The following is a 27,533-nucleotide window of genomic DNA, read 5'->3' as shown; positions in this document are numbered from 1 at the left end:
CACTAATTAGTCTAATACTGTACATACCATGATGTTACTTCTTGGAAAAATACAAGATATCAATACTTCATATGCTCGTAGAAATATTTCTGAGATGCTTCACTTCCATAACTTTCTAATTACAGGAAAAATTATTTTGCTGCATGTGATAAAGAATACGTTCTGTAACATTAGAATTTTCACAAAAAATAGCTAAAGAGAACCCCAAAACACAACCAGACAAAGAACAGCTTGCTATTATCTTTTATCATTCAGGTAAGTCAATATAAAAGGAAAGAACATTATAATATCTGCTGCATTTACAGTTCAGAATTCTTGAGTCACATCTATTACTTGCTTAATTCTTACTATAGGCAGGGTTACACACTGTATTACACAATGGATGAAATGACATCCTGTTGTATTTCATTCCAGAACACTGAAGTGTCTGAAGTCTCCAAACAAACCAGAATACCTGTGAGGAAATCTCTCAAATTCCCTCTAGTTTGTCTTCACTTCAGGCATACATAAATCTTAAATCTACCCAAAGTCTTCGCTGTCTACTTGTCTTCCTATTACCTTTTGAGTTCTCTTTGTTTCTTTCTTGCTTCCTAGAAAAAAAGTATGACCCATCTTACACTAAAAAAAAGCTACACTATAATTTAAAGGCCTATCACTCACCACCTTCAATGGCACCACCTGTTCTAAATGCCTGGGTGTTTGCCAGCATACTTGGCATTGCATACATACAAGGCATCCAGATACTATAGTGTGAACAGGCTATAAATAACAGACCAAAATTCTCCTTTTCTCTTTCAACCAAGACTACAAGATAATTAAAATTCACCTGTGTAGACACAATCTCTATATATTCAACAATAGAAAAGAACAACCCTTCTCTACAACCACTGTCTGTTAGAACTAGAATCTGAATCAAGGTTATTTGGACAAGTAAGGTTAGAAACATTAATACATAAGGAGGACAAATGTAAGAAGCATTCCTCACCTGAAAAAGCAATCACAGATTACTGATAAATCACAAACACTAGTAACTCATTTTGATTTTTGTCAGTTTCACAAATATTAAACATACTGAAAAAAATACTTGTGCAATACAGACACAGAACAAAAGCTTTGTCAAACACCTAACTAAAAAGAAAGCACTAAGAAGCAGTAGTACTGTGCAATGACGATGAAATTAAAGATCTACATATACTTCTTAAGTTAACTGAACACTTGCTCTTTACTTCAAGAAATGAATACTGCTGATAAGTGAAGGTATGGAAGCTACCATACTCGCAATTAAAGCTAAGTTCTAAAAGTTAATGTGCTCAGAAGAACAGTAGAAAACCCAACCCAGTAATTTTATACAACTGTCTCATAAAACTGCAGCTCTAGCAACACAAAGCTACAAAAAAGCCAAAAGTATTAGTACTACAAAACAGCAGAAGCTGCATTCATATTTAAGAAGGGACATAAAGAATCATACTGGAAATCACAATCTTGTTTGATTGATTTTTCAGTGCTTTGTCAAAGCAAGCTCTAAAGGAGACAAAGCAAATGGACATAGAATAAAAACTTTACATGAGTTAAAATAATGTAAGATGGGCACAAGTCTTTCTCAGAAGAAAGACCCTACACAAGGGTACTCTCTTTGCAATTAGTATGCCTGCTCATGGGTCCAAAAGCACCTGAGAAAAAAAAGGGTTGTATGATCACAGGGTGACCATGACCCAACAAAGGGGTGTGTAGGGAGTGAGAGAAATAGACTGGGGTTTAATGCAATAGTTTTAAGGACTCATTAAGAATTTTCATTCAGAATAATATTAACTGAAACCAAACTATTGCAAAGAAGCTGCTACTATGAGTAAAAGAGTCTAATATGAAAGGGAAAAAACAAAGACTGAGAAAAGCATATAATTACAATGTGCCAAAAGATTACAGTGCTTACCATTATGCTGAAGGCAAAGTTATTCCAGTTGATGAAGAGTGTTTCCATTTTAAAGAAACTGCTTGTCTCTAATCATGGTCCACTTCAGAAACCCTTGGCACAAAGTTTCTGCACTGAGTGGACAAGCTCATGTCAGCTTTTTCAGGAAAAAACATACCTTCAATGCAGTATATTTGCCATTTTAAAATCTGAGAAATACAATTTCTTAAAAGTTCATGGGTTTTTTTTAGTAATAGAATTACAATTCCTGGGAGTTGAAATCTCTCAGTTTGTTGGTGTTATGAAGCTATAGAGGAACAGGAAGTGACCAGTTAAGACAATCAAAAAGCCATTATGCAGTTTGCAAGAGTCTGCAAGTGCCTGATGAATCCATAAAATGTAACGGTGTCTGGTTAGTGCTGGCAAACTTAAAGCAATGCAACAGTAAATGTACCAAGGTATCCTACAGCCCTGTAGATGAGACACCTACAGATCCACCAAGCTATCTTTGCTGACCTTCCTCAGTCTTTGCCAATTACCAAAATTCTTAGACAACATCATGCAGTGATGCAGCTTCAAGTGGTGGCACTTATTTTATGAAGTATGAGTTCTCCACCAGTCAGTTGCCAACAGCTGCACAAAATAAAACATTACATAGAGGATATTATTATCAGTGACATGAAGAATCTGCAAAGCTCTCATAATGGTCATTTACCAAAGGATCTCTCAGGGAACAATATGTAGGCTTCAGAGAAGCAGTGTAACACAGCTGGACTTCTCTAGAATCAGTGCTACCATACATGCTGAAGATACAAGAACAAACTAAGAATTCAAATGGAATTCTAAAACATAAGGAAACGACAATAAATAATCAGCACCACAAAAAATTATGAAAATATAATAAAAAATAAACCATAAGATTCTTCCAGAAGTGTTTATTCTAAAATGAAACCACCATCATTTTTACACTGTCAACTTTTTCAAAATGAGTATCCTTTCTGTCACTTTGCAAAAGAATGAATTGTTGCTCATTAAAAACCAAAACAGTGCTACTATATTGAGGCTCCATTTTTTAATGAAACAAATAGAAAGCCCCATGGTAACAACCCACATTCTGTAACAAGCTGCAACTATTTAAAATTTTTTTCTATTACCAATTTAATACACTCCTACACTCTTTTCTACTAGTGATACAGTTACAGTAACAAAGAAAAGCTACCGAAGCAAGAGGAAGAGATTGTCCTGAGTACCCCTTAGATGAAACAGCAGTTGGAGAAAACTCTTTATCAGTTGACATCATTTCTGCTGTGGTGGTGGACTGGTAGGCTTAGAAACACTTGTTCTCACTTGGTCCTTTGATAGGCACCCCTTCACCTCTTCTGTAGAAGAAGGTCTAACTCTGCTAGCCTAACTCAAGAAATCTTCACAAGCAGACAAGCACTATTTAAATAAACTCTATTTATTTACATAAAATTTTTGAAGGACGTGTAATAATCACAGAATGCCCATTACCTACATTTACATGTTACCTAGTTTCCAGATATTACGATAATAAAATTGGATTACTTTCTCAGAAAGCAGTTCTAATCATTTTCTGTAACACTACTGGACTGTACTCATGACTACCACCACACACCTTCACGTTAGGATCCTATAAACACAAACAGCAACATAGTATCAAATCCGTTATTTGTTTCTAATCCTCTGCTGACGTTATATACCGGAGGTATTCAATTATATGTGATACTGATCTAGGTTTTTTGGATATATGCACTGACAGCTTGTGCACTGCGTGAAAGTCTAGGCCTTAATACGCTCTACAGATCCCCACTACATGGAGTCAAATATAAACAGTACTTTCTAAAAGTTCATATGTGTTAAAGTACTATGCCATCTTCTGAGACAATGAGACCCTGGGAAAAAAAAACCAACACGACAACCCCCAAATCCTTTGGTGTCAGTTCACAAGAAGTACCGATGTTTAGGGCAACAAACTTACACCTGAGACGTTGAACACAACTGTCTTCTATTCACAAGTTTCAGTTGCAGCCAAGAATTCAGTTCAGGTAAAACTGACTTCACAGCAAGGTAAACATCTCCAAACCCAAGTAACAGGAAAACAACAGTAAAAGTATGTCATGTACGTCAAAAAATTTCGTACTGCTAAAGCACCTTTCATCTATTCTTACATTATCACTAAGCAATTGTATTAACCAAAGAAGCAGATGTACATTAAGAAGATAACTGTTTCTGGGCGCCAATATATTTAATTACCTCGCTTTACAATCAAGACACAATGAATGTTTAAAGAATGAACAAGCACTGATTTAATCTTACAGGAAATTTGTAATAAGCCCCCGCCCCCCCCATCTCCATAGATATTATATGCTAACATCGATACTTTAAAGGGATAAAAATGATCCTAGATCTTCCTCATTTCAAGCCAAAAATGTACGTCTCTCTAAAATGAGCGAGTGACCGAGTAGATCATACAAATTCAACGCAGTACCGCTTCATCTACAAAATGTTTTTATTATCAGTGAAATACATAACACTGCCCTTCAAAGCGTCACGCTAGGATTCAAGCCGGTAATCACTTGAAACACATGGAGCAGAACACAGTTCAGAGCTGTTTTCGGGCTCCTTCCAAAGTCACGAACGTGCCCATCTCTCTTATCATCATCAACAGCCTCTTTACAATTATAGCAACAAGGTATACTAAGAATAAAGAAACGTGCTCCGAAATAAATAAATCCCAAATGCCTAAGCATTAGCAAGCCTGACTGACTTCTACCGCAGCCCGCCGCAGCGGGGGCACGCCCTACTGCTCTGAGAACAGCGAAGCGGTGGTAACGTGCTGCGAGGAACTGCGAGAGAGAAAGGCACCGAAATAAACACAGCAGAGATTTGAGCACATCTTTCTTTCTCCCTCTCTGCCTCATTCTGCCGTTTCCACTCAGCCCGAGGATCGCAAGGCATATCCCCGCGGGCCAGGAGGAAGGATCGCTCCCGCCGGAAGGGCTCGGACCGGGCCCGGCTTCCTCCGGCCCGCCCGCAACAGGTCTGATCGCGGCCACACGGAAGGAGCGCACACCACCGCCCCAAGCCATCGCTTCCCTTTCAGCTCACCGGTCTGACCAGGCAGTTCCGGCTGAGCCGCTCCTCTAAACCCGAAGAACTGGGTTCCTACACCGCTTCGCCGCTCGGGTTTCTGTGTCTGGGACACCCTTCCTGCTCCTAGCCCTCGCCCGCTCCTTGCCTGGGCCCCAGAAAGCCTTACCTGCGGGCCAGCCTGCCGCAGCACCGGGACGCCTCAGTACGGAGGGGGAATTTTTCACTCTGCCCTCCACCGCTTCCACGGGTGCGAGGGGCTCTTGGGTCCCGGAATCGGCTCAGGGTCCTTCCTTCCCTCACTCCCCACGCCCAGAGACCGGACCACGGTGCCCGCCAGACACGGACCTTCCAGCTGCTACCTCGCTTCACCCTCTCCACCGCCCTCTCCCGCCCCTTCCCGGTGAGGGGCCGCAGGAACCGGAGCTGTTGGCGCAGACAAGCCGCACCGCTCCAGGCCGCCCCCCCTCTTCCCCGCCCCGCGCTCTTGCCTCCTCCCCTTCAGAGCCTGGCGCTTACAGCCACATCGAGAACTCGGGTGAGAGGCTGCGGTGAATTTCAAACCACCCGCAGGGCCCTGCGGAAGGAGGAAGGGGCTGGCGCTGAGGGGAGGGAGGGGGCGAGGGAGGCACCGCGACCACGCCAGCAGCGGTACCCGGGCACTGCCCGCCCCCGCGCACAGGCCGGCAGGCTGACCGCGCAGGCGCTGTGGACGGAGGGGCGAGAGGGCCTTGCGGCCGCATGCGCAGAGCCGTCGGCGGCCGCGGGGGCGCTAGTGGGCCGGGCAGCTGCCGGTGCGCGCGGCTCGTGAGGACCGCGAGCGCGGGGGCTGCGCCTTGAGGTGGCCCCTCAGTGCGGGGGGGTCGTGGCGGCTCTCCGGGGGAGCTTCTCTTTGGCTCAGTAGGCAGGGGAGGGAGGGGGGTCGTGCCCTGTAGTGCGCCCGCTCTCCGCTTCGGCTGCCCCTTATCATCGGGCAGGCTGGCTGACTCACTGCTGTGGTGGGGAGAGGTAGGTCTGAGACCTTCTGCTTTGTGCTTCATTCTCGGTTTCAGACAGGGTTTCTTTCTATCGAGTAGCCTTGCCCAGGGAAGGGCCGTGCGGGAGCTGCGGGAGCCGCAGCGCGATCCACCCGTGGGTGTCACCGCGGGCGGTGCCGCTGCGTGCCCATTGCCCGCTGGGCACACACGGCACGCCGGCGCTTCGCAAGGCTTACGTGGGTGGGTGCCAGGCAGGGGTCATGGGTAAAAATCCAATGCAAACATTTGCGGCTTATCTTCTACTGGCCCAAACACGACCGGACTTCTGTACTGTCAAAACTGGAATATATGCAACCGTCACAGTCCCTAAGGATAATATACAGAAAAGAAAGAAATAACTATACCGTTACATATATTCCAATTTATACACAAAAAACCCAACTAACAGGCGTGAAACTTGCTGAGATTCTGCTTTGAGATACACTTGGGGTCAGATCTGTAGTAGTTTGCTTTTCAACACCTCTGTCATTAAGTGCAGGGTGTCTCTAAGAGTGTAGAGATGATTAGAGGAGATGGCATTTTGTATGTTAGAAATCACACGGGAATGAAAAAGCACTGTTAAAATGACAAGATAAGACTCAAAATCATGCACCAGAGTCCTTGACAGAGTTCAAATGTCTTACTAAAATAAGCCCAAGTGGATGTACATAAAGAAAAAGGGACATGCAAGTGAATTAAATCTATTAAAGTAAATGTAAAACAACTTTATTGTGTTTCATCAGTATTTTATAATTTTCCATGTGAGAAACCCTACACTGTCTCAATCTTTTTCCTCAGCTCATCATACAGCATAGCTTCTCCATGCTTATTTTTAACATCACATTGATTTCTGTAGTTAAAGATGATCTCGCTGGAGGGAGATGAAGTAGAAAGTTTCTCATGGACCATCTGTAGAAAACACCAACAAAAATTACCAGTTTAAAATCTTCATTTTTATTTGACGTTTATTCTTGCAGAAGGGCTCACTTACTGATTGTCTGGGCTTTTTGGAGAATCATCATTAAAAACAGCTTGGGGCATTTTGGTTTGGCCCAGCTAGTGGGAGTAGTTTTTTGTTCACTCTTGAGTAGAGGGTTTGCATAGAATCTTCTGAAATGTGGGATGTCTCAGGTCTGCAGGGGATGATTCTCTGTTAATGTATATAAAGAGCAATTTTTTTTTCAATCATATGTACATTTTTCTATGATGAAGTGTTGATATTTTTATACCATTAGTCTTTTAATATCACAGATTTCATATTTTTTCTGTAATGATACAGCGAAATGTCTCCTTTAGAGCAGACATGCGTTTTTGTCATTGAAAGAACAGTTGTTTACTTGACTGAAAGCGGTGCACAGTTAGAACAGGCAGTGGTACAGGATGTCACAGTAGCAATTCTGAGTTCAGACACATTAATGAGTAACTAAACAGTCAGGTTATATGCAGTTTCATTATAAACCTTCATTTAGAAGCCAGAAAATGAAAGTTATGTTTGAACTTTTGCTATGAAATGACTGCAGTTACGAAATATACAATAATTTATGAATACTCCTTGATCAAATTATTAGTGAAGCTACTATAAAACTTGCTCTAATAATAATCAGTTTCTGTTTAAAATAAGTAAATGAATAAAGGAGGTATCACTGGATGTGCCTTTGAATTTTTTCTCTTCGCTCTTGTCTTCTTATACAGTAGGTTAGTATAGATCCCTTGTCATATGTAATTGAACTTGCTGCTTTACTCTCTCCTTTCTCTTTTCTCTGAAAATCTCTCTATAAAACTGTTTTGCTCAGTTGAGGCAACCCATGGGTGAAATCTTAGTTTTTTCTAGAGTGATTGTCACTTAAGAAAGTATATCTAGGATGAATCTGTAAGTCAGTTATATGGAATACTTTCAACAATGTCAACTTCCTGCAATAAATTGTATACAGTTGTAAAGAGATTTTGTCACTGTAACAGCTTCTATGAGAGAAAAAATGTGTTTTCTCTGCAATGTTTGCTATTTGGGCCGTTCTGAATATCTTTGGGTTGTTTTATCCCACTCTTTAACATTTCTGATCTTCCCATGAATCTTTTGTTTAGTGAGTATTGCACCTTCTGGTTAAGAATGTAAACCTGATGGCACACATGTAAGATTATAGTGTAACTTAATCCCTAATGTCATTCCATATATTTTCTGTTACGTAGCCTCCCTATTCTCTCTCTCCCTCTCACCCCTGCCACCCTCCCTTTTTGGAAAGAATAACTTCCATCTATTAGTTTAAATGGTAGATTGTTTTACTAATGGAGACTGATTGGTTTAGGAGCATTTTAAGAAGTTCTAACCACATCCATTGACTTATTTCTCTCTACTTTTGGCTCTTCCTTTCCAGTAGTTTATCTCTCCTCAGTTCAGATACCATCACTCAGCAATTCATTTGGCACAATTGAACATACTTTTTTTCCCCAGCTCTCTCTCTTTTGGAGATTCTCAGTGTTGTTAGTAATTGCTTGTTACCCCCTCCCCACAAAAAGGAGTGTTATAGTACTCACTTGTGACAAGTGGAAAATCAGCTTTGTGTGCCTACACGGGAAAATAAGTGCAAACCGCTTTTGTAATGTAGGGAGCAAGTTTTCCTTGGTTTTTTGTTTTGCTTTTCAAAACAGTTATTGGATATGCTTATAGGAGCTTCTGCAGGCCCTCTTAGTCCTGTCCTCCCCACCTTTTCTTAAGAGTTTAATTTCTGCTAAAGGTACATTTCTGTCATCAGATACACAGACACTATATTAATGTTTTCAATTCCAGCATTTATATGTGTTTAAAATTTAAGAGGGGGAAAAAACAAAAAAAAAAAAAAAAAAAATAAAAAAAAAAAAAAAAAGAACAAAAAAAAAAAAAAAAAAAAAAAAAAAAAAAAAATAAAAAAAAAGAAAAAAAAAAAAAAACAAAAAAGATGCATTGCCTTCCTTGGATGATCTTTTGTATGTGATCTTCTCTACACCAGTTTTTAACTCTGAAATTATAAGAACTCAGAATGTATCTACAAAATATAAGGTCTGGGGAACTATAACAATCAGATAGTTTACATCCTAAGTTAAGTATAAAAGTTAGATAAACAGAGACTGGGCAGTTTAAAATTAAATTACTAGACTAGTAGAATATATTTTTAGTTACAGGAAAAGTAAATAGAGCAAAATAAGCAGTAATTCTGTGGCACAGTCAAAAGATCTCTAAAATTACCCAGTACCAGTTCTATTGAAGTATTGTCATTATTCAAAGTAATGTTGCTTTTCAGTCACATTCAAGCAATAAGCAAAGGGTTGCATGACTAACTTTAAATGAAGGGAAACAATTTAAGACTTTAAAGAAAATATCTGAAATAGTTATAAAGCAGAATGCATGCAGACTGTATGCTGAACATAATCAGGAAATATTTTATTTAAATGTTTCGTAGAATTCATTGGAGTACTATTATCAGGCTTTCTATGTAAGGTTTTTGCATATAGATAATGTTACCATGTAGTGGAGATAAAACGAGCATTCAAAATCTCTGGCTGCTTGGTGTGGAGATATGCATATTTCTCAGCTGTTCTTGTAGGGGTTAATGTAGACTAGAAAATTTCTGGTATTGCTAGGTAGCTGCAGAATCAGTGAGATTTAGTTTTTCCCTTTACCTGATTTATTTTAGCACTGCAAAAATCTGTAGGGCATAGTAGGAATTATGTCTATACATATGCATTTTGATGGGGATTGGTGCTATCCAGCAGCAGAATTGCATGAGTTGTTTTGGTTCAGATCCATTGCATCCTCAGCAGGGAAAAGGTAGACTGACTGTTGAATAGCTTTGGGAAGAGCTAACTGAAAAATTGTATTCCAATGTTTTCCCCAAAATCTAGACATCCAGGTAAATGCAATCTTTTGTAGAAAACTTCTGTTTTAACACAGGTAGGTAATTGACCGAACGCTTGAAAACAGAATGCTCCACTTTCTAGATTTTATTTTCACCGTTTTAGTAATTTTCTGGTTGGTTAGTTGGTTTGGTTTGTGTTTGCCTTTTTTTAAAGTCTTTCAGAAATAAGCAGTAGTATAATGTGGTTTATGCTTAGAGTGTGTTTATAGGAAGATTCTTTTTTTTAATTGCTATGGATAGTATTCTTGTTAATATAGCAAAATTTTAAGCACTGGAGTGCTCTGAACAGTGTCCCAATATCAGCTTGTTAGTAAGAATCAAGGGGAAGATGCATTATCTCAATCAATCCCAGGTAGATGTAGATAAATTATGAAATATCTTAACAAGGTTTGTGGACTAGGAGTTTGTGAAAAACCTTCTTATTTGTAAAGAAAAAGTGAAACTATATTCTGGAAAAAAATAATTTAAAAATTAAAGTTTTACTTGAAAGTGTTTATGTAAGACATAGCAATATATTAATTTTCTTATAGGACTTTTCTTTATTATTCCATTGTAATAACAACTAGAGATCCAAGTATCATCATTCTTCCAGACCTGACAGATGTAATTCTAAATGCTTTATGTTCTGTTCTATAAATGTAGAAATATTGATAAATTCCTATGCTAAGATCCTTCTGGAAAACTCAGTCTGAAGCCATGATCTATTCTTTATGTGATATATCCCCAAGAAGGATTTTGTAAATGTTAGTTGACTTTACTGATGATATACAAGCCACATAGAAGAAATCACCTCACTCTTACACAGTTTTGTTGAGTTTGCAAAACTAACAAGCAGTGTCTGTGTTAAGTGTGAGTAAATGTGAATCTTTTAGTATGTACTCACTTTTTTCCTTGTCACTTTTCTGATGCCTGTTATTTTTTTAATGTAGAAATGTCGTTAGAATGTAAAGTTTAAATATGTCTTTTTAATATTTAGATTTTTATAACATACTAAAATGTAATGGGGATTTATCACAAATTTTCTATGTCTGATGTCCCTACAACCCAAATTATCTTCACTTACTACAGTGTTACCACTAGGAATGCAGAGGTTAAGAAATTCTTAATAACTAAGACATATCTACTATGATTTTTTATCTTCTTTAGAAAATATGATAAAAATTAAAATGCTCTCAAGTCTTCATATAGCAAAAATAGCTTTCACTATTTTCTCCAGCAACAAGTTGACTCTCTGTCTAATATGTTTTAAAAATAACCAAGTGGAATAACTGAAATTCAGAGAGAGGTGCTTCTTTTCCATCAGTATTGAGACTATGCTGCTGCTCGCACCTTCAGGCCCTTCTCTGTTGGTATATGTCGGACATTAATTTGCATCATCATTTGAAGGTGAAGGTGGATTTTTCCTTTATACGAGTACTGTTAAAGTGGAGAAGCATAAGGAAAGTTAAATTCTAAATTTCAGGCTCTGAACTATACTCTCTAGATTGTCCAGTATGTATATTGCTCACAGAAGCCAGTCTGTGGTACAAGGTACCCTTGTACCTTCTTGGTAGGCTTAATCACCATCATTCTGGTCCAGTTATTTTACAGCACCTGAGCAGTCACCTCTTCAGTCAATGGCAGCTATGGATGCTCAGCACTCCTGAGAGAAACAGCCCATTCCAATTAAGCAGATTGGGTTTAATAATACTATTTGCTGAATTGAAAATCAGAAGGCTGGGAATTAAGTAATATTTTTCTATAAGGTACATGCACCTGAGATCTAGGGCAAAACCAGCTTTACCAGGTCATGTTAGAGCAGATAATACCTCAAAAGCTTGAAATTTTAGGTCTATCATGCTGTACAAGTGTTGGGGGTTTTTGTGTTTTTTTTTTTTTTTAAAGGTGAGTTTCTATTCTGAACATTTTAGAGAAATGCAGTGCTAATGGAATTCAAACACTAGGTATCAATAAGGGAGAAGAAAAATGTGAAAAGTTCACAGAAATGTTCATAATGATTAATTTAAAATAAATACAGTTTAAACCATGATCTACTCGCCTGTAAAGTTTAACCTGATGAATTTTGTTTTTAATTTAATAATTTACTTTATATAGAATTTTAATACAGCATATCCCTCTTAGTCTTTCTTATGGCAATATGCAGATCTTCTCTTCAACTAGAGAATGAAGCTACCAGGAGACTCCAGATGTTGGAGTCTGGTTGTAACATTCAAACTGGCCAAAGTAAAAAGTGAATATATAATATGAAAATATAAACTTTATTGTTGTAGAATTCTGTATCTGATTCATGAACAAGAAAAGATTATTTGCAATTTCTGAGGTTTTGTTTGGACTTTTCAGGAGTTATTAAGATGATCTTGCAAATAATCATGATTGCTAAGGGACATCCTAAATTACACCTATGCAACTCTGTGAGACTTTTTGAATTGTATTAGCAAAGGTCAAACCAATTGAAACAGAGTAAACAAAGCTTTAGATGATGCAAGTGAAAGAATGTGTCTTCAACTGTTTCTAGGCTGAGCAAATGTAAAAGCACTATAAAAGCAAGCAATGTCACTCTCAGTATATACTGGACAATTCTACTTCCAGGCATGATTTAATTCTGAAAAGTGACAGGACAGTCTTGTTCAACATTTCTGTAGGATTTGAAAGGAAAGCAGTTAACTTTTGTGATGATTCATGCCTGAATATTTTGCACACTTACTATTTGACCAGCTCAGCTAAAGAAGTGAGGGAGAGCACACACAAACTGGATTATAGTTACTTGTGCAGACTTGTTATTAGCATCCACTTAAGAGAGACAGTTGGTTACTTATGCAACCTGAGCTCAGCTTGCACAGATGTCACCAAGGGCATACCTTTAAAAAATGGGATTACACAACTGTAATGAGAACACTGTTTGGCAGGGAGAACCATTGTTACAGAAGTGAGATGAAAGCAAAAAATAATGCTGGGTGATTAAAGGAGCCAAGGTTTGTTTGTATGCCTGGCAATTTTCTTTGTAAAAGACCCAAAAAACCTGAAACACCCACCCTACCCTATCTCTCTGCATGACTACAGAAAGCATATCTGGTGTCAGAACCAAGACACAACAAATACGGATTTTTTATACTGTTTTTATAGGAATTTTTCAGAATAAAGCTATACTTTGAACCATGCCTTAAGCTTTATGCAACAACTTAGCTTTGCTACTTTATTATCTACATCAGCTGACTTAAGACTGAAAACAAATACTTTTAGAATCTGTTAGTAACAATAGAATGGGTTAATCCACCAATTTAAGAATCTTTAATCACCAACAGAAATTGTAACTTTTGGTTTTATATATAAAAATTAGAACATCATAAACTAATAAATTAAATATTAAAACTAGTGGAGGCTAAATGGAATCTCAGACAGGTCCCAGTGTCTAATGACAAGCAATTACTTAAATAACCATTTCATGCTGCTAGGTTATTCCTTCACCAAAGATGTCATGGTACACTTCTAACTCTCCATGTCTGCTTTGCTTCAAAACCTTTGAGAAAAAAATTAAATAGTCACCAGATCAGTATAAGTAAGATGTGTGCTGACTTTTCAAGCTTTGCCTGTTTCCTGAGGGACATAAATTCAATTCAGTCAATTCCTGGTAAGCAAGACAGCCATGCATATTTTTAGAACAGCCAGTTCTGCATCTGCATTTATCTACTTTTTTATGTTGGCCGGGTTGCTTGTAAAAGATGGTACCAAATATAACCTGTAGGATGATAACTGCTTTCTAAACATAATCAGGTTGATTGAAACTACATAGCAGTTGTGTTCCTTATAATTTGTCATCAGTAAGTGTGGAAGTAATGTCTCCAGTATAACCTAAACAGGAAAAAAAGTGGCTTCCCATCTACATGTTGTTACTGATAAAACATGCACACCTTTTCTTAAAAAAAAAAAAAGCCCTCGGGGTAAAAAAAAATAAGTCACTTTCATGCTGGAAGCGGAAAAACAGTAAAATATTTTAAATTAGCTGTTTTAGGGTTATACTTGTTCATTTGTCAGTTTTAAATGAGTAGCATCCAGAAGGGCTACTAGATGTTCTGTAAAAAGTTATCTCAGATATTATAGAGACCAAGAAAAACGTTGTAAGGGAGACATAGAATTGAAACTCATCTGAGTTATAATTGTTTACTTACTGGACTATTTTTGGGCAATTTAATATAGGATGGAAGTGCAAACTGAACTAAACTATTTTACTTCTTCCTTTGTCCATGCTAGGTTTATATGAGAATGTGAGGGTTTTGCCTGGAAATTTTGTGACAATTCCAGAGGGTTTTAATTTGAACTTATTCCTTTGATAATGTCAAATAAGGGTTCAGAGCCCAACATCCAGCCTGGAAAGTAATGCCAGTGGTTCACCTAGCAGCTCTGACAGCAGCGCATGACTGGCACGGTACTAAGTCTGTGTAAGGTCAGCGGCTGGGGGAGGCACCATGGGCTGTTGGGTGCCCCCAGCCGTGAGGGTGCAGTGCAGGTGTTCCTGGATGCCCACCTGGGAAGCAACTGCTCTCCACCCTAAGCCAGGCAGCTGACTGAAACCCCAGGACTGAGAACTCCTGGTTTTAGCACAGAGAAGACAAAAGTATAAGCTGTTTGATTGATCAGCTGATGAAAGCTGCTGGTGTTCGCAGCCTCTTGCTAGCAGGTTCTTGCTGCAGATTGTTGTAGTAAAAGCACTTGGTAGGTCAGGATCACAAGATGTGAAGGGTTTTATACTGGTGTTCTGAAGACCTGATACTTGCTATCCTTAGGCAGTACCACTGCTCTCACTTCTCAATACTGTGCTGTCATCTCTACAGTGATGCCATTTTCTGATCCTTTGTCTCTTCTGTATTTGCACTGTGAGGTCTGATTTTGAGTTCCATGTTTGAATTCTCTTAATAGTTCATATTTTCAGTATTTATACTTCTCCCTATTTCCAAATATGTCACCAAACAAAAAAATAAGTATTTAAATAAAACAGCCAGAAGATTATGTTAAAAAGCAAACAATTAATGGTTTTTATTTAAAAACTGTAAATACTTTGTGTTAACTCATGCACTTGACAAGTTTCTCATTCTTAAAGAAGCATTTAATTTCCATCATTAAACCTCTTCAGTGTATTCAGTATTTACATTCTTCTCCCTCCCTTCCTAAAATCCATATTCTCTGGAAACACTGGAGGCAAACCTCAGTTTTCTGTGCCTTCAGTATTTCTATCTTTGAGCAGCCTTCACCTTTGAGCCGTCTTATTGTTAGACTAAATGAACAAAAGGACAAAGTCTTCCACTACAGCAGACATTAGTTTCATTATCTAGAAGTAAAATTCCAGTTTTCATTAATGGATTTTATTTCATAATAGTTAAATTTCTTGTCCGCAGTGGTAATCCTCTCAAATAAGCATGAGGGAGCTCTCTACTCATTTATTATTTTCTTTGCACCATATAACAAAGCTTTTCACTTGATATTTTCTGCTTTTATCTTCTTGGGGCATCTCTGTGTGAATGATGCAACTGGATTTATGTATATGAAAATCAGTGCTAAAACCCCACAAAAGTGCATTCAAAAAAGTGCAAGTCTTTGAACTTAAAATTAAGAAATTTTACTTGCTTTTGGACAAAGAGTATTTGAAGGACTGTTCATGTATCTGTCTCTCTGCTCTGAGTTGTGTTTGCGATCTGTCACCTCGTTTTCTTTGCTCTGAGGCTTTGTGTTGAGCAACCGTTGTGTTTACCTGTGTGATGTCTGCTTTTCCAGTTTGCTTTTTGGAAACTAGGTATTGTCTGGAAGCAGCAATTTCTCTTTTGAACTCCAGGGTAATACCCCCTTAATTCTGAATACTGATTCTGAAGTATTTCATGCTGCATAGGTAAGAGAAGTCACTTCTAAAACTGCTCACTGGTTTCATGGCAGGTTTGCAGGCTGTAAGGTGATGGCAGCAAGAGAATGTTTTAAAAGTATACACTGTGTACTCTAGATTACCAACACCACAGAAGCTAAAGCAGCCTCATTCATCGTGTTATTTCATAATGTTACCTCCCTATACATAACCTTCATACCTTCATAATCAAGCTCTCGCTTGAGTACATGTTAAGTGGACTACACCAGAAGACTCTAAACCCCCTGTGGCTTGTGAGTAGTATATTACCCAATGCAACTTTCTGACATTGTTATAGCTATAAGAAATTAAAAGGTTGTAACAGAGAAAGAAGAAAAGCCGCATGTTACTTGCTTAGTATTTGTCCCTAATGGACTAGCAAAATTTGGACCACTAGACTATAAAGAATGAAATATCCAGAAAAGTACTTTGAAATAATAAAATTAACGAATGTGTGAGTCTTCATATTGTGCCCTAATTAGATTAACTTAAAACAATTTTTAGTACATGGAGGAAGAGAAGAAAATACTGCATGATTCATTTTGAACAAGAATTATATAATAATGTGATGCTGGTTAATGCATTATGACAGCATGTGAAGAATTATCTTTCTTCCAGTAGCTGAACAGAGCCAAAAGGAAGTTATGCCTTCCTTCTAAGTATTGTGTGCATTTTATAGTATCATTAAGAATTTTAACTGTTAGCAACACTTTTTCTCACCATAACAATTTTTTTCTCTTGTTTTGGTGTACCAACTGCAAAATTATCTTGGTGCTTTGGATCATGGCAGGTTTATATTGAAGAATGAAGTGAATAGAGGTCTAGAGAGTTACATGATGTAGAAATAACATTTCTAGCTATTTTTAGTGGTTATAGGGATGAACTGAATAAGGTAGGATAATAGAAGAACAATACGTGACACTTTACTCTTGGAAATCAAAGACTAAATAACACTATTCTAGTCACTACCAATAGGAGATAGAATTATATCTTGGTGTTTTCCAGGAGTTCTGTGTATTCTGACTCAAGAAGCCACAGCAGGCCTCCCTGCCTGAGCAGGTCTGGTCTCATCTCTGGTAAATAATTCAGTGTAGCACTTCTGTGAAGAAATATTATTACATGTGTTTAATAAAAAAGAGTCACAGAGTAAAATCATTCTGTAAATTCTTAGTAAACATTATAACTGAGTTTCTTTGGCTGCATGCAAAGCACTGCTAAATCAGAATGGGAAGCTCACGATACAGTTCCTGGTTCATAAGAAGGACCTGGCAGTGATGGAAATATTAAAAAAAATTGCTTGAAATCCTTTCATTTAGCCAGACAGAGTAATAAATGACACAGTTCTCTTGTTCTTTTTATGTCAGGCTAGTTTGCTCTACGTACAAATGTGTGGAATTTCTAGTATCTTTCTTGAGCTAAACTTTTTGATTATGGCCTCTGTCTGACCAAATATACTGAATGCAATTTAATACTGTGGCTGTCCCCGTCAATGCAGCATCTCTCTTATCTCCCACAGGTGTTATTCCAAATGAAGTTTCAGGTGCTGCAGGACAAGTTGAGGTCAGCCTAGTTTTCATGATAGAATAGTTTGCATTTATTATAAATTTAACTGTATAATTGCAACCGTTAGGTTAAACCTCCTTCTCCTTTCAGAGCCATGGAAAAGTCCAGGTGGTTTGAAGGAAACTACCAGAGGAACTACTCACTTGAAGACTTGTCACTGTTTTGTGGTGATAAGCCTTTTTTTTAAAAGGTTTTTTTCTTTCCTTCTGTAAGCATAGCATTGTACTACTTCAATTACAGGCATCAGAGTTTATTTTGGATAGTTGGAAACCTTGTTATTTAGAAGGTATGTGATCCATTTTAATAGATGCACTCATCAATAAGGAATATTTATATTAGCAAATCAAGGTGGTATATTTTATATTAATAATGAAACATAACTATTCTGTGAGCTGTACCTTATATTTCTTAACCCAATGTCTCTGGCCTTTTCCATATAAGCAGGGAAAGACTTCACATGGAGAGAGGAGTGTGGAATCAAATGACAAATAAGGTGAGAAAGTCTGACAGAGAACAGATTATTAGAATCTGAGTTTAATTTGAAATAGTGCATGTTAAGAGATGAAGATGCAAAATCACATAGTTGGAGCATTCTGAGCAGTTTGCTAATTCGCCTTCCTTTTTAAATAATACCTTTTTCAAATCAAAGATTCTCACATCTCAAGATTCTGCATTTGCAGTGTTGCTTTGCAGACAAGGGGGATAATAAAAGGAGGCATGTCAGCATGTCATCTTTATGTACAGGTGAGTTCCTAGAAATGATGAAATGGCATAAGAATGCAGCAAGGGAAGCATCTCTTTTCATTATGTATGTATGCAGTTACATAATGGTGTCTGCTAGACCAAAGGTTTAAAAATATTTTAAATTATAAATCTGAGAACAGTATCATAGAATCATAGAATCATACGGGTTGGAAAGGACCTCTGAGATCATCAAGTCCAACCCTTGATCCACTACCACCACAGTTACTAGACCATGGCACTAAGTGCCACGTCCAGCCTCATCTTAAAAACCTCCAGGGACGGAGAATCCACCACTTCCCTGGGCAGCCCATTCCAATGGCTGATTACCCTCTCTGTAAAGAATTTCTTTCTAATATCTAACCTAAACCTCCCCTGGCACAGCTTAAGACTGTGCCCTCTTGTCCTGCTGCTGATTGCCTGGGAGAAGAGGACCAACCCCCACCTGCCTACAACCTCCTCTCAGGTAGTTGTAGAGAGCGATGAGGTCTCCCCTGAGCCTTCTCTTTCTCAAGGCTAAACAGCCCCAGCTCCCTCAGCCTCTCCTCATAGGACTTGGTTCAAGTCCCTTCATCAGCCTCGTTGCTCTTCTCTGCACCTGCTCCAGCACCCCAACATCTTTCCTGAACTGAGGGGCCCAGAAACTGGACACAGTACTCCAGGTGAGGCCTCACCCAGTGTGAGTACAGGGGCAGAATCACTTCCCTGGTCCTGCTGGCCACACTGTTCCTGATCCAGGCCAGGATGCCATTGGCCTTCTTGGCCACCTGGGCACACTGCTGGCTCATGTTCAGCCTCCTGTCAATCCAAACTCCCAGGTCCTTTTCTGCCTGGCTGCTCTCCTGCCACTCTGTCCCCAGCCTGTAGTGCTGCATGGGGTTGTTGTGGCCAAAGTGCAGGACCTGGCACTTGGCCTTGTTGAACCTCATCCTATTGGAACCAGCCCAACTCTCCAGTCTGTCCAGGTCCCTCTGCAGAGCCCTCCTGCCTTCAGCAGGTCGACACTCCCTCCCAACTTGGTGTCGTCTGCGAATTTGCTAACGATGGACTCAATCCCCTCATCTAAATCATCGATAAAGATATTAAATAGAACTGGGCCCAACACTGATCCCTGGGGGACACCACTGGTGACTGGCCGCCAGCGATGCAGCCCCGTTCACCAGCACTCTCTGGGCCATGTTTCAATCCCATATCTATCACTAAGTTGCTATGCAGTCTCTGAGTCTTCCAGAACCCACTTTGTTCATCTGTGAAATTATCTGTATTTTATGGTCATGCCATCAGATTTACCCACATTTGTTTCTAAAGCTCCTCAAGAAAGTCAGATAATGTATGCAATCAATACTGAATAGTAACTGTGCTTTTGTAGTAGTTCAGCAGAGGTGATGAAGTATTCACTACTTTCAACTGAAAGGCAAGTGACTTTTCTTTATGTAGAAGTGCCTTATGCCTGTTATTGAGAAGTCAGGCATGAAAGAAATTTCAAGCCTAAAGCCCTTGGTCTCTTCAACCAGATACTCCACCCTGAGTGGGTGGCAAAGCTTGTAGTAAATCCTAGGAGCTAGAAAGGGGAGTTAAGAAGGATGAGAAACATTTCCCTCCAAACATTTAATTGAAAAGTATGAGTAGTAGGGAATTGAGTATGCTAATACTCAAACAACAATATAGCAGTATTAGGATATATATTAAATGCTGACAAGTTCCTAATCTGAAACTGCTTAAAGTGTTCTTATAGATCTGTCTTGAATTCAAGCACTAATTGATAAATCTAGCTACATAAAACTGTTGTCTTTGTGCTTTTATACATAATGGCTGTGTGCAATCACAGCAGAAACATATGTATTTGCTTTATTTTGTATATTCTATGAACTGTGATGCAGGGGATTAGTTTAATTATTCCTGAATTGCTGTTTTCTGTATCTGCATCCATCAGTTCATAAATCTGATGGTCTCAGAAGGAAAGTGAATATTTTCCTTAATGACCTACCAAATTATACAGTATTGTAATTGGGAAAAATACTTCCTGATTCTCCTTGAAATAGCTCCTTACCTTGACTCTTGCAAATGTATTAACTACATTTCTTTAAGAATCTGTTATGCTATAACTTAGTGACTCTCTCAGCTGTGAATTCTGCTGGGTACAGCATCTCCAGTGATGCGGTTTTAGATGTTCTGCATTTTAGCTAAAAGAATCACACATATTAGGGGTTTTTTTAGGTCTTCCCAACTCACTGTCTCAATATCTTTGCCTGTATTTTTAGCCCTGCTGACTAGAAATATTAAGTAAAATCATTTGCTGTTTCTTAATGATAGTTTTTAAGGGGAAAATATTATCACAGACTCAGAAAAATCCAGCAGTCCCAGTTGTGTTTTATGAATGTGTATCCTCAGTATTCTTAAAAGCACCTAAATGTGCAGTCATTTCTTTGACCTTTCTATCACCAGCTGGGCAAGATAAGAGAAAAACTAAGATGTGTTTGCAGGAAATTGGGTAGGATCACTATTCATTAAAATATCAATAGAAGCACTGAGATGCAAAATAGCTTGGCCACTGTGGGTGACAAGGGCACTGGGAGATCTGGGAGCAGATCCCAGGTCTCCTCAAAATCAAGCCATTCCTCTCTCATGAGGAATCTGTCTTCAGGAGCAAGTTATTGTCTCTTCTTAGATACAAGGTCCCTACCCATATAGATTTGATTTTATTTTAATTTATTTACACTGTGATTACAGAAATAAGAATAAAAGTACTCAATGTGAGCATCTGCTGCTGGCTAATTTAAAATCAAATTCATGATTAGCATCACTGTTTATAAAAATGATTGTTGTTTTATAGCACTGTTGGCTCCGTTTTCTTGGCATTCAGAGTTTTTAAGGTACATTTAAGTAAATAGAAGTTAGGAGAAAGGTTTTGACACTCTAGACAAAGCAGAAGAGAAACACCACTTAACAAGGTATTGATAAAATTAAAATTTTTGTTTTAGGAAAGTCAGACTCTTGCAGGATCAAATCCTGTCACTCACTTTTAAATATTCCCATTCACAAAAAAGATGGCTCTAGTGAGCCAGTTTACTGCAGTGGTTCTTAATAGTCTTTCTTCAGTGGCCGAGCTTGCACTTTGTACTTTTGGAAAGGGAAGTATATGGCATGAAATGTGATCTCTGAACAATTTTCCCACTAGAGCAGAGAGATTGTGTTCCCTCCCAAGGTGCAGAGGAGCAGTGCCCGTCAGCTTTTCTTCTCCCTGAAGCGAGTTAATTCCTCTTGGCTTCTCAGTGTAAACAATTGTTGCTTTTAGGTTACCTTTCAGTTTTTTTCAGACAGTGCTCTTGCTCTTTTCATAGCCTTGAGCATTTTGAACAGACTCACAAATCTGACTTTTCCCTCACACCCCCCCATCTTTATTCAAATGCCTGTTAATGACCCTTTTTCCTCCGTTTTACCTTAACTAAAATCTGGGCACTACAGATGAATATATGAATGCACAAATAAATAGCATAGACTGTTTGATATGAAGTCAGGCACATGGTAAGAAATTTAATATTTGATACCCAGCAATTACTTAGAGCAGCTTATACTCTGTACACAAAAGGATCATACAGCAGACATAGAAACTTTGGGTTTAGTCAGTTCCCTGACCCGAATGTTTTTAAACTTTTATCCCACTGTTGGTATAGTTTTGCATTTGTAATACTGACAGTGACTCTGCAAAGGCATAGTTATAATCTCCAACAACACTGTCATCTGGTGGTGGTTGTAATTCACAACATCTAAATAAAAAAGTAAAAATAGCAATCAGATCAGGCTAGAAAAATGTTCTGATTATCTATTTATACTAAAGCTTTTAGGGTTCTAATCACAGCACTATAAAGGATTTTGCACAACGATTTCTTCTCATTCTGTGGGCTGCAGGTACAATGAGTTACCATAATTTTCATTGCACTGTCAGATAAACTGCTGTCTTTTGTAATGTTTGTGATCAAAATACTTCCAAACTGAAAGTGTTTATCTGTGCATCTATGCATGGTACACTCCCTGACCGCTTTAACATCAACAATAGTATTTTGCATTTTATGAGTAGGAGTAGAAACTGCAAACATTACCAAATGCAACATTCCATAAACTGTCTGTAAAGAACAGTGGTGTGTACATAAGTTCTGGACAGTAACTTCTAATACATGATCAGTGCTCCCTTCTGCTTAGGTTTTTTTACTCTATTACCAGTTCTTGTTAATTTCTTTTTAAAGTAACCCCGTCAATGTCAAATATTATCCAGGCAGAATAATAGGAATATTCAACGTTGTTTTAACAGCAGGATGATGAAATAAAGAAAAAATCAAACATGAAAAACCTCCTTTCCAAAAAATATGAACCAACATTAAAAAGTTACCAGAAATGCTACATATATTATGTTACATCGCTCTGTGTCTTTTAATATTTGTGTTGGATGACTGGATTGAAAGAACTAGCTGCTAGCAAATTCATACATCTTTGACAAAGTAATTGATTTTGAATGTGTGGAAAAAAGTATTGAAAGACATATTCATAATTCATACCCATAGCTTTTTTATGACTTCCAGAAAGCTGCAATAACTTAAAGACAGCATTTTAAAAATTAGCTTAGATTGGCTGAAGGCCATATGCATGAATACTTCAGCCATCAGTAGCAACTAAAATAGTTACTGGTTGAGATAGTATCAATACTCCCATTAACAGAGTTGCTTGTTAGCCGAACTTGAAATAGCACTTAGTGGTATTATAGTTGAGTTAATAGTTAAGCAAATTGCTCACCAAAGACTCTATGTTCCTGAGCACTCTGAAATAAATGGCAACATAAAACTGTCCCGCTCTCGAGTGCCTCTGTCTCCCTTGCAGCACCTCTAGTTCTCCGGGGACTCTGCACAATAAGTCAGCAGAAATTGCTTGTTTTTTTGTCAGGTTAGTTTTCTGCTGACTGAACACAGAGAAGTGACTAAGGGAACAGTCTGACAAGCACTGGAACTAGCAAAAGGCAAGGAATGGGATGGCAGGAATGTGTGGGCCAGCATTGCTGACACTTAGAGAGAAGTCTAGACTGCTGTGAAAACATAGTCTTTTACATTTACACTCTATTCCCTTTCCCACGGAAATAGCTTAACTGCTGTAGATTTAATTTGGAACAGACCATAACCAGTGCTGTTTGCAGATAACATTTATCTTTCACAACACCATAATATCATATTTTTCTTGTTTAGTCTGTGTTAACTGGTGTACTTAAGGAAGATGAAGGGCAAATCTTCACTTTCAACAACTACTTTTAATTTTACAAAGAATCTACTAAGATCAGATCGGCCCTCTAGAAATAAGGTACTATTCCGTTAACTATGGGATCTTGACACTCTATGTGTGTATGGAAGAATAGTTCCAGACATTTACCACAGGACTTCTGTGGGGTTTAGAGCAAATGCTTTGTATATTGCAATATATTTTAATCAAACTTGCCCAGATGCTAAAATATTTAAAGCCCTTTTGTAAGGCTTATGATAGGGTTTTGCAGAATTATCACACATGTTTTCAGAATTTGGATACTACTACTTAATGTGGGATACCACTTTGTATTATTGGAGCATTACTAGATACATAGCCACGTATCACAAAATATTGCTGGTTTGTACCAACTCAAAAGCACAGAAAGGATCACTACCACTTGCAGTTTATCTATAACTAAACAGTCTACTGAAAATTATTTTTTTGAAGGTGTTGCAAAAAAATTAGGAAAAACAGCAGTTATGTTTGCTGTAGATATATCTTGGTTATTTTTTTAGTCAGTGTAACAGCAAATGATCCATTTCCTATGCACTTTTTTTTTTCAAACTACTTACAGATTTCAGGAGCGTATTTCAGTGAAAACATTTCTGGGCGTTAGTGATTACTGCATGCAGCCTCCTGAGGAGGGCGCTATACAGAAGACCAGCGTGGTTCATCATTTCTTGCAAACAGCACCATGTATTTCTTAACCTTCATACAGAGTCACTGTCAATACAGTTTTTCAAAATAGTCCCATTGTAGGAGAATGAATGCTGGCTACTGCTGACAGCCCTCTGCATCTCTACCGATAGGACTGAACACACATGTACAAATGTCATCCAACAAGGGTTCTAAAGCCAGAGGCTTTAATCTAAAGCAGCTAAGAACATTTCCACCCTACTTTCATGGGGACAGTAGCAAAAACAACTGTGGCAAACCCTGCCTTTCCACCCTCAGTGGTACTTTAGTTGTAAACAGTATATCTCAGATTTACAAACAGAAGAGTATTCAAAAGGTTTTAAGGTGGACTGAACGAAAACAGCACGACTTTCTTATTAGCAGATAGGCTTTCAGGCAGTTTCAAAAAAGCAGCTGTTGAGCATTTGAAGCTTTCACAAGCCCGAGAACCGAGCACTTTGTTGTTACCCTTGTTGCCCGATTCTTCGGCTTGTGAAAGCTTTGTCCGCAACACTGTCAGTACCGGCTCAGAAGGACTCGGTCACACGAGGGCTTTAAGACGTTAGCGTTCTGGTGGGGCGGAGGTACGGGGTCACACGGTACGGCGGCGCAGAGGCGCCGCGAGGTGGCTGCGGGCGGTTGTTACCGCTCCGTTTTCCCTCCCTTTTGACGGAAGCGGTGACTCCTTTCTGCTCCCTCCGTTCCCTGGACGGCACCGCCTCCCGCGCCCGCTGGGAGAGAGGCGAGGGCGGCGCTGCTTCGCCGCGGTCGCGGCTCCAGTGGGGGCTTGGGGAGGGGGTGGCGCCGGGCATTGCGCTGGGAAGTTTGTACCCTCGCCGCGCACCGTGCCGGCCAGGGCGCTCGGCTCCACGTTGGCCGCGCAGGCGCAGCTGCCGCGACGTTGCCCTGCCCTGCGGAGCGGGGACCGAGCGCGGAGCGGCGGCGGCTCCGCGGGCAGAGGCAGGTGGAACTCGGTCCCGTCGCCCCCCGGGCGCCTCTCGCTGCCCCACCGGCTGGCCAGGAAGCTTGGTCCTCTTCTCCGTCCCGCCACCATGTTCAAGAAGCTGAAGCAGAAGATCAGCGAGGAGCAGACGCCGCCGCGCGGGGCGGGGGGACGCACGGGCTCCCTCCCACCGCAGGTACGGCGGGGAGGGGCTGGGGCCACCGGGCCGCGTTGGGGCTTGTGGCGGCCTCTCACCCACCGGGGCAGGGCCGCGCCTCGCCCGGGGAGATCTTGGTGTCCCGTGGGCCGGACGGACAGCGGAAGGGTCGGGTCATGCCGCGCCGCGCAGGCCCAGCCGGCCTAGGGCTGGGGGCTCGGTCGGCTGGCGGGCGTCGCGCCCCGGTTTGCTCTCAGCGCTTCGCTGGAACTTTGACATCCAAGTTGGTTGTTGCTGATCTGCCTCCCGCCCTAGAAGCCTCTCTAGAGGCTTCTGAGACCGTGGTTTGGCCACTCTACAAGGACGGTCTTGTGGAGGAATGTAAAAACCATCTCTTGTTTGAACATCAAACTGAAAGAGAATTCGTCTTTACTATTTAAAGTGATGACACTTTTATGTGCACTGAATAATAATCCAACATTGATGTCTCCAGTCATCCTTCTCTCTCAGTGTTTATTCTTTCAGTTCTGTAAATTCTTTCTGTTTCCGTCCTTTACAGGACTGGTTTGCTTACCTCAGCCTTGTGTTGCTTTTTGTTTTCACTGTGGAAGAACTGAGAATGTAGTATAAATCTGAGATCAAGGCATTTATTTATTTGTTTTAATCATAATTTAATCGGCTGTTTTTCTTACATGTACTTTCATGAAATTAACTGTTGGATTCTAGAAACTACCATTTTTAAATTATAGTAATGCACATTAGATATGACATGAGTGCAGAGTATCTCTATAAGTGATAGTGGCCAGAAAAATGTTGTGATGATTTCATATGTGCATTGAAACAGAATAAATTCTCTCTTATCAAATTTTGGGTAGAAGGGCTTCAACAAGTTGTATTTGTATTGGCAAACTCCATGTTTATAGTGTCTGCCTGTGTGTCAGCGCTGGGTTTTAAGTATCCTTTGCATCTTGGAATCTAAAAGAATAAAACTGATATATAAACTCTATCCTGTAAATGTTAAGCTATAGGCAGGTAATTTGGTTAATTTGACAAATGGGTGATCAGTTGTCTTGGCTTGATTGAGTGTAATTTGAACCGCTGGGAGATCTGACACTGCATAGTCTCAGTATTAAAACATGGTTTCAAAACCGCTGACATTCAGCTATGTTGTATTTCTTAAATCACTCATTTGTCAAATAGAAGTAATATTTTTGAAAACGAGTTTACTATAAAGTTTTATGTAGTTTTTCAGTCTTATTTTAAAGTCTTTCACTGTGTCTTCTCTAGGTAGTGAAATTAAGTATTTTTTGTTATTTGCAGTTTAGAGTGCTGTCCTGAACTGGCATGTGTGGTCAACTTTCAGTACAGTGCAGCTGCAGAGTCTACTGTTTCCAATAAACAGCAGTTGAATTATGATACCTTGCACACAGTATTGTAATCCACTTAGTTCAGGATACTCCGTGCATATGTTCAAGGGTTGGTACTTGCTGAAAATTGGCCTAGTGAATAAATTTGGGCCCAAGGGTACGTGTGCACCCTCAACTCATGGCTGGGCTTCGCGAACAAAGATTTGGGGAGGGCTCTACCCACGTTTGTTACAAGCGCGTTGGTGGCTAAAAAGGCCAATACGAGATAGACATGTCCAGTTGCAAAAGGCACAGCAGAAAGACTCCTTAGGTGGTATATTCTGCAAGACACAATTCTCTCTGCGTTGTCTTTTCTCCTCGAGAGTGATCCTGCGTGCGTTCTCAAAAGCATCAGCAGTGTTACAGATGGTGTGTCTCCAGGCCTCCCGATTGGAGGCCAGAGTAGACCATTTATGTTGATCAATATGGCCAAGGCTGAGATGTTGTTTCAGGGAGTCCTTGTATCTTCTCTTCAGGGCTCCTCTCTTGCAGCAGCCAGAGGCAAGTTCACCATAAAGCAAGATCTAAGGGAGGTGGTGGTCCTTCATCCTTGAGATGTGTCCTGCCCAACACAGCTGTGTTCTCAGCAGCATGGCCTCAATACTTGTGACTGCTGCTCGTTCTAGAACAGATGTATTGGTCACATAATCTGACCAGCGGATGTTAAGGATTGTACGGAGGCAGCGTTGATGGAAGTGTTCTAGGAGTCACGGGTGGTGGTGGTAAATGACCCATGATTTAGATCCTTATAAGAGAGCAGACAGCACAATGGCTTTGTAAACACTGATCTTTGTACTTCTCTTCAAGTGTTTATTTTGCCAAACTCTTTTATGAAGCTTTCCAAAGGCACTATATGCCTTTGCTAGCCTGTTGTCTATCTCACGTGTGCACCCAACAGCGCAGTGCAGTCTTTATCTGGCTGTTGTGATTAATGTTGTCAAATTTCCTG

At 39.7% G+C, this 27,533-nt stretch overlaps 2 protein-coding genes and 1 long non-coding RNA gene across 3 annotated transcripts in view; 2 read left to right on the top strand and 1 right to left on the bottom strand.

Moving 5' to 3' along the window:
- LRRFIP2 (LRR binding FLII interacting protein 2) overlaps nucleotides 1-5,727 on the bottom strand; it is a 59,966-nt gene extending 54,239 nt beyond the window's left edge. The window contains 1 exon segment of the mRNA XM_032684502.1: nucleotides 5,190-5,727. The gene's annotated coding sequence lies outside the window, so the exon portion shown is untranslated.
- A 240-nt stretch (nucleotides 5,728-5,967) lies between these two features.
- LOC116785255 lies at nucleotides 5,968-24,091 on the top strand. Its single transcript, XR_004356453.1, has 3 exons — nucleotides 5,968-6,028; nucleotides 17,821-17,869; nucleotides 23,978-24,091. It is a non-coding gene; the product is annotated as an uncharacterized LOC116785255 (long non-coding RNA).
- A 935-nt stretch (nucleotides 24,092-25,026) lies between these two features.
- Nucleotides 25,027-27,533, top strand: part of GOLGA4 (golgin A4) — a 72,520-nt gene continuing 70,013 nt past the window's right edge. The window contains 1 exon segment of the mRNA XM_032684497.1: nucleotides 25,027-25,217. Within this exon segment, the coding sequence (XP_032540388.1) occupies nucleotides 25,131-25,217 (87 nt within the window). The 5' untranslated portion in view covers nucleotides 25,027-25,130.

The sequence above is a fragment of the Chiroxiphia lanceolata genome, chromosome 1 (assembly GCF_009829145.1).
Source record: "Chiroxiphia lanceolata isolate bChiLan1 chromosome 1, bChiLan1.pri, whole genome shotgun sequence".
NCBI classification, from domain to species: domain Eukaryota; kingdom Metazoa; phylum Chordata; class Aves; order Passeriformes; family Pipridae; genus Chiroxiphia; species Chiroxiphia lanceolata.
The sequence above is the reverse complement of the archived record's forward strand: the minus strand, read 5'-3'. Positions and strand labels throughout refer to the sequence as shown.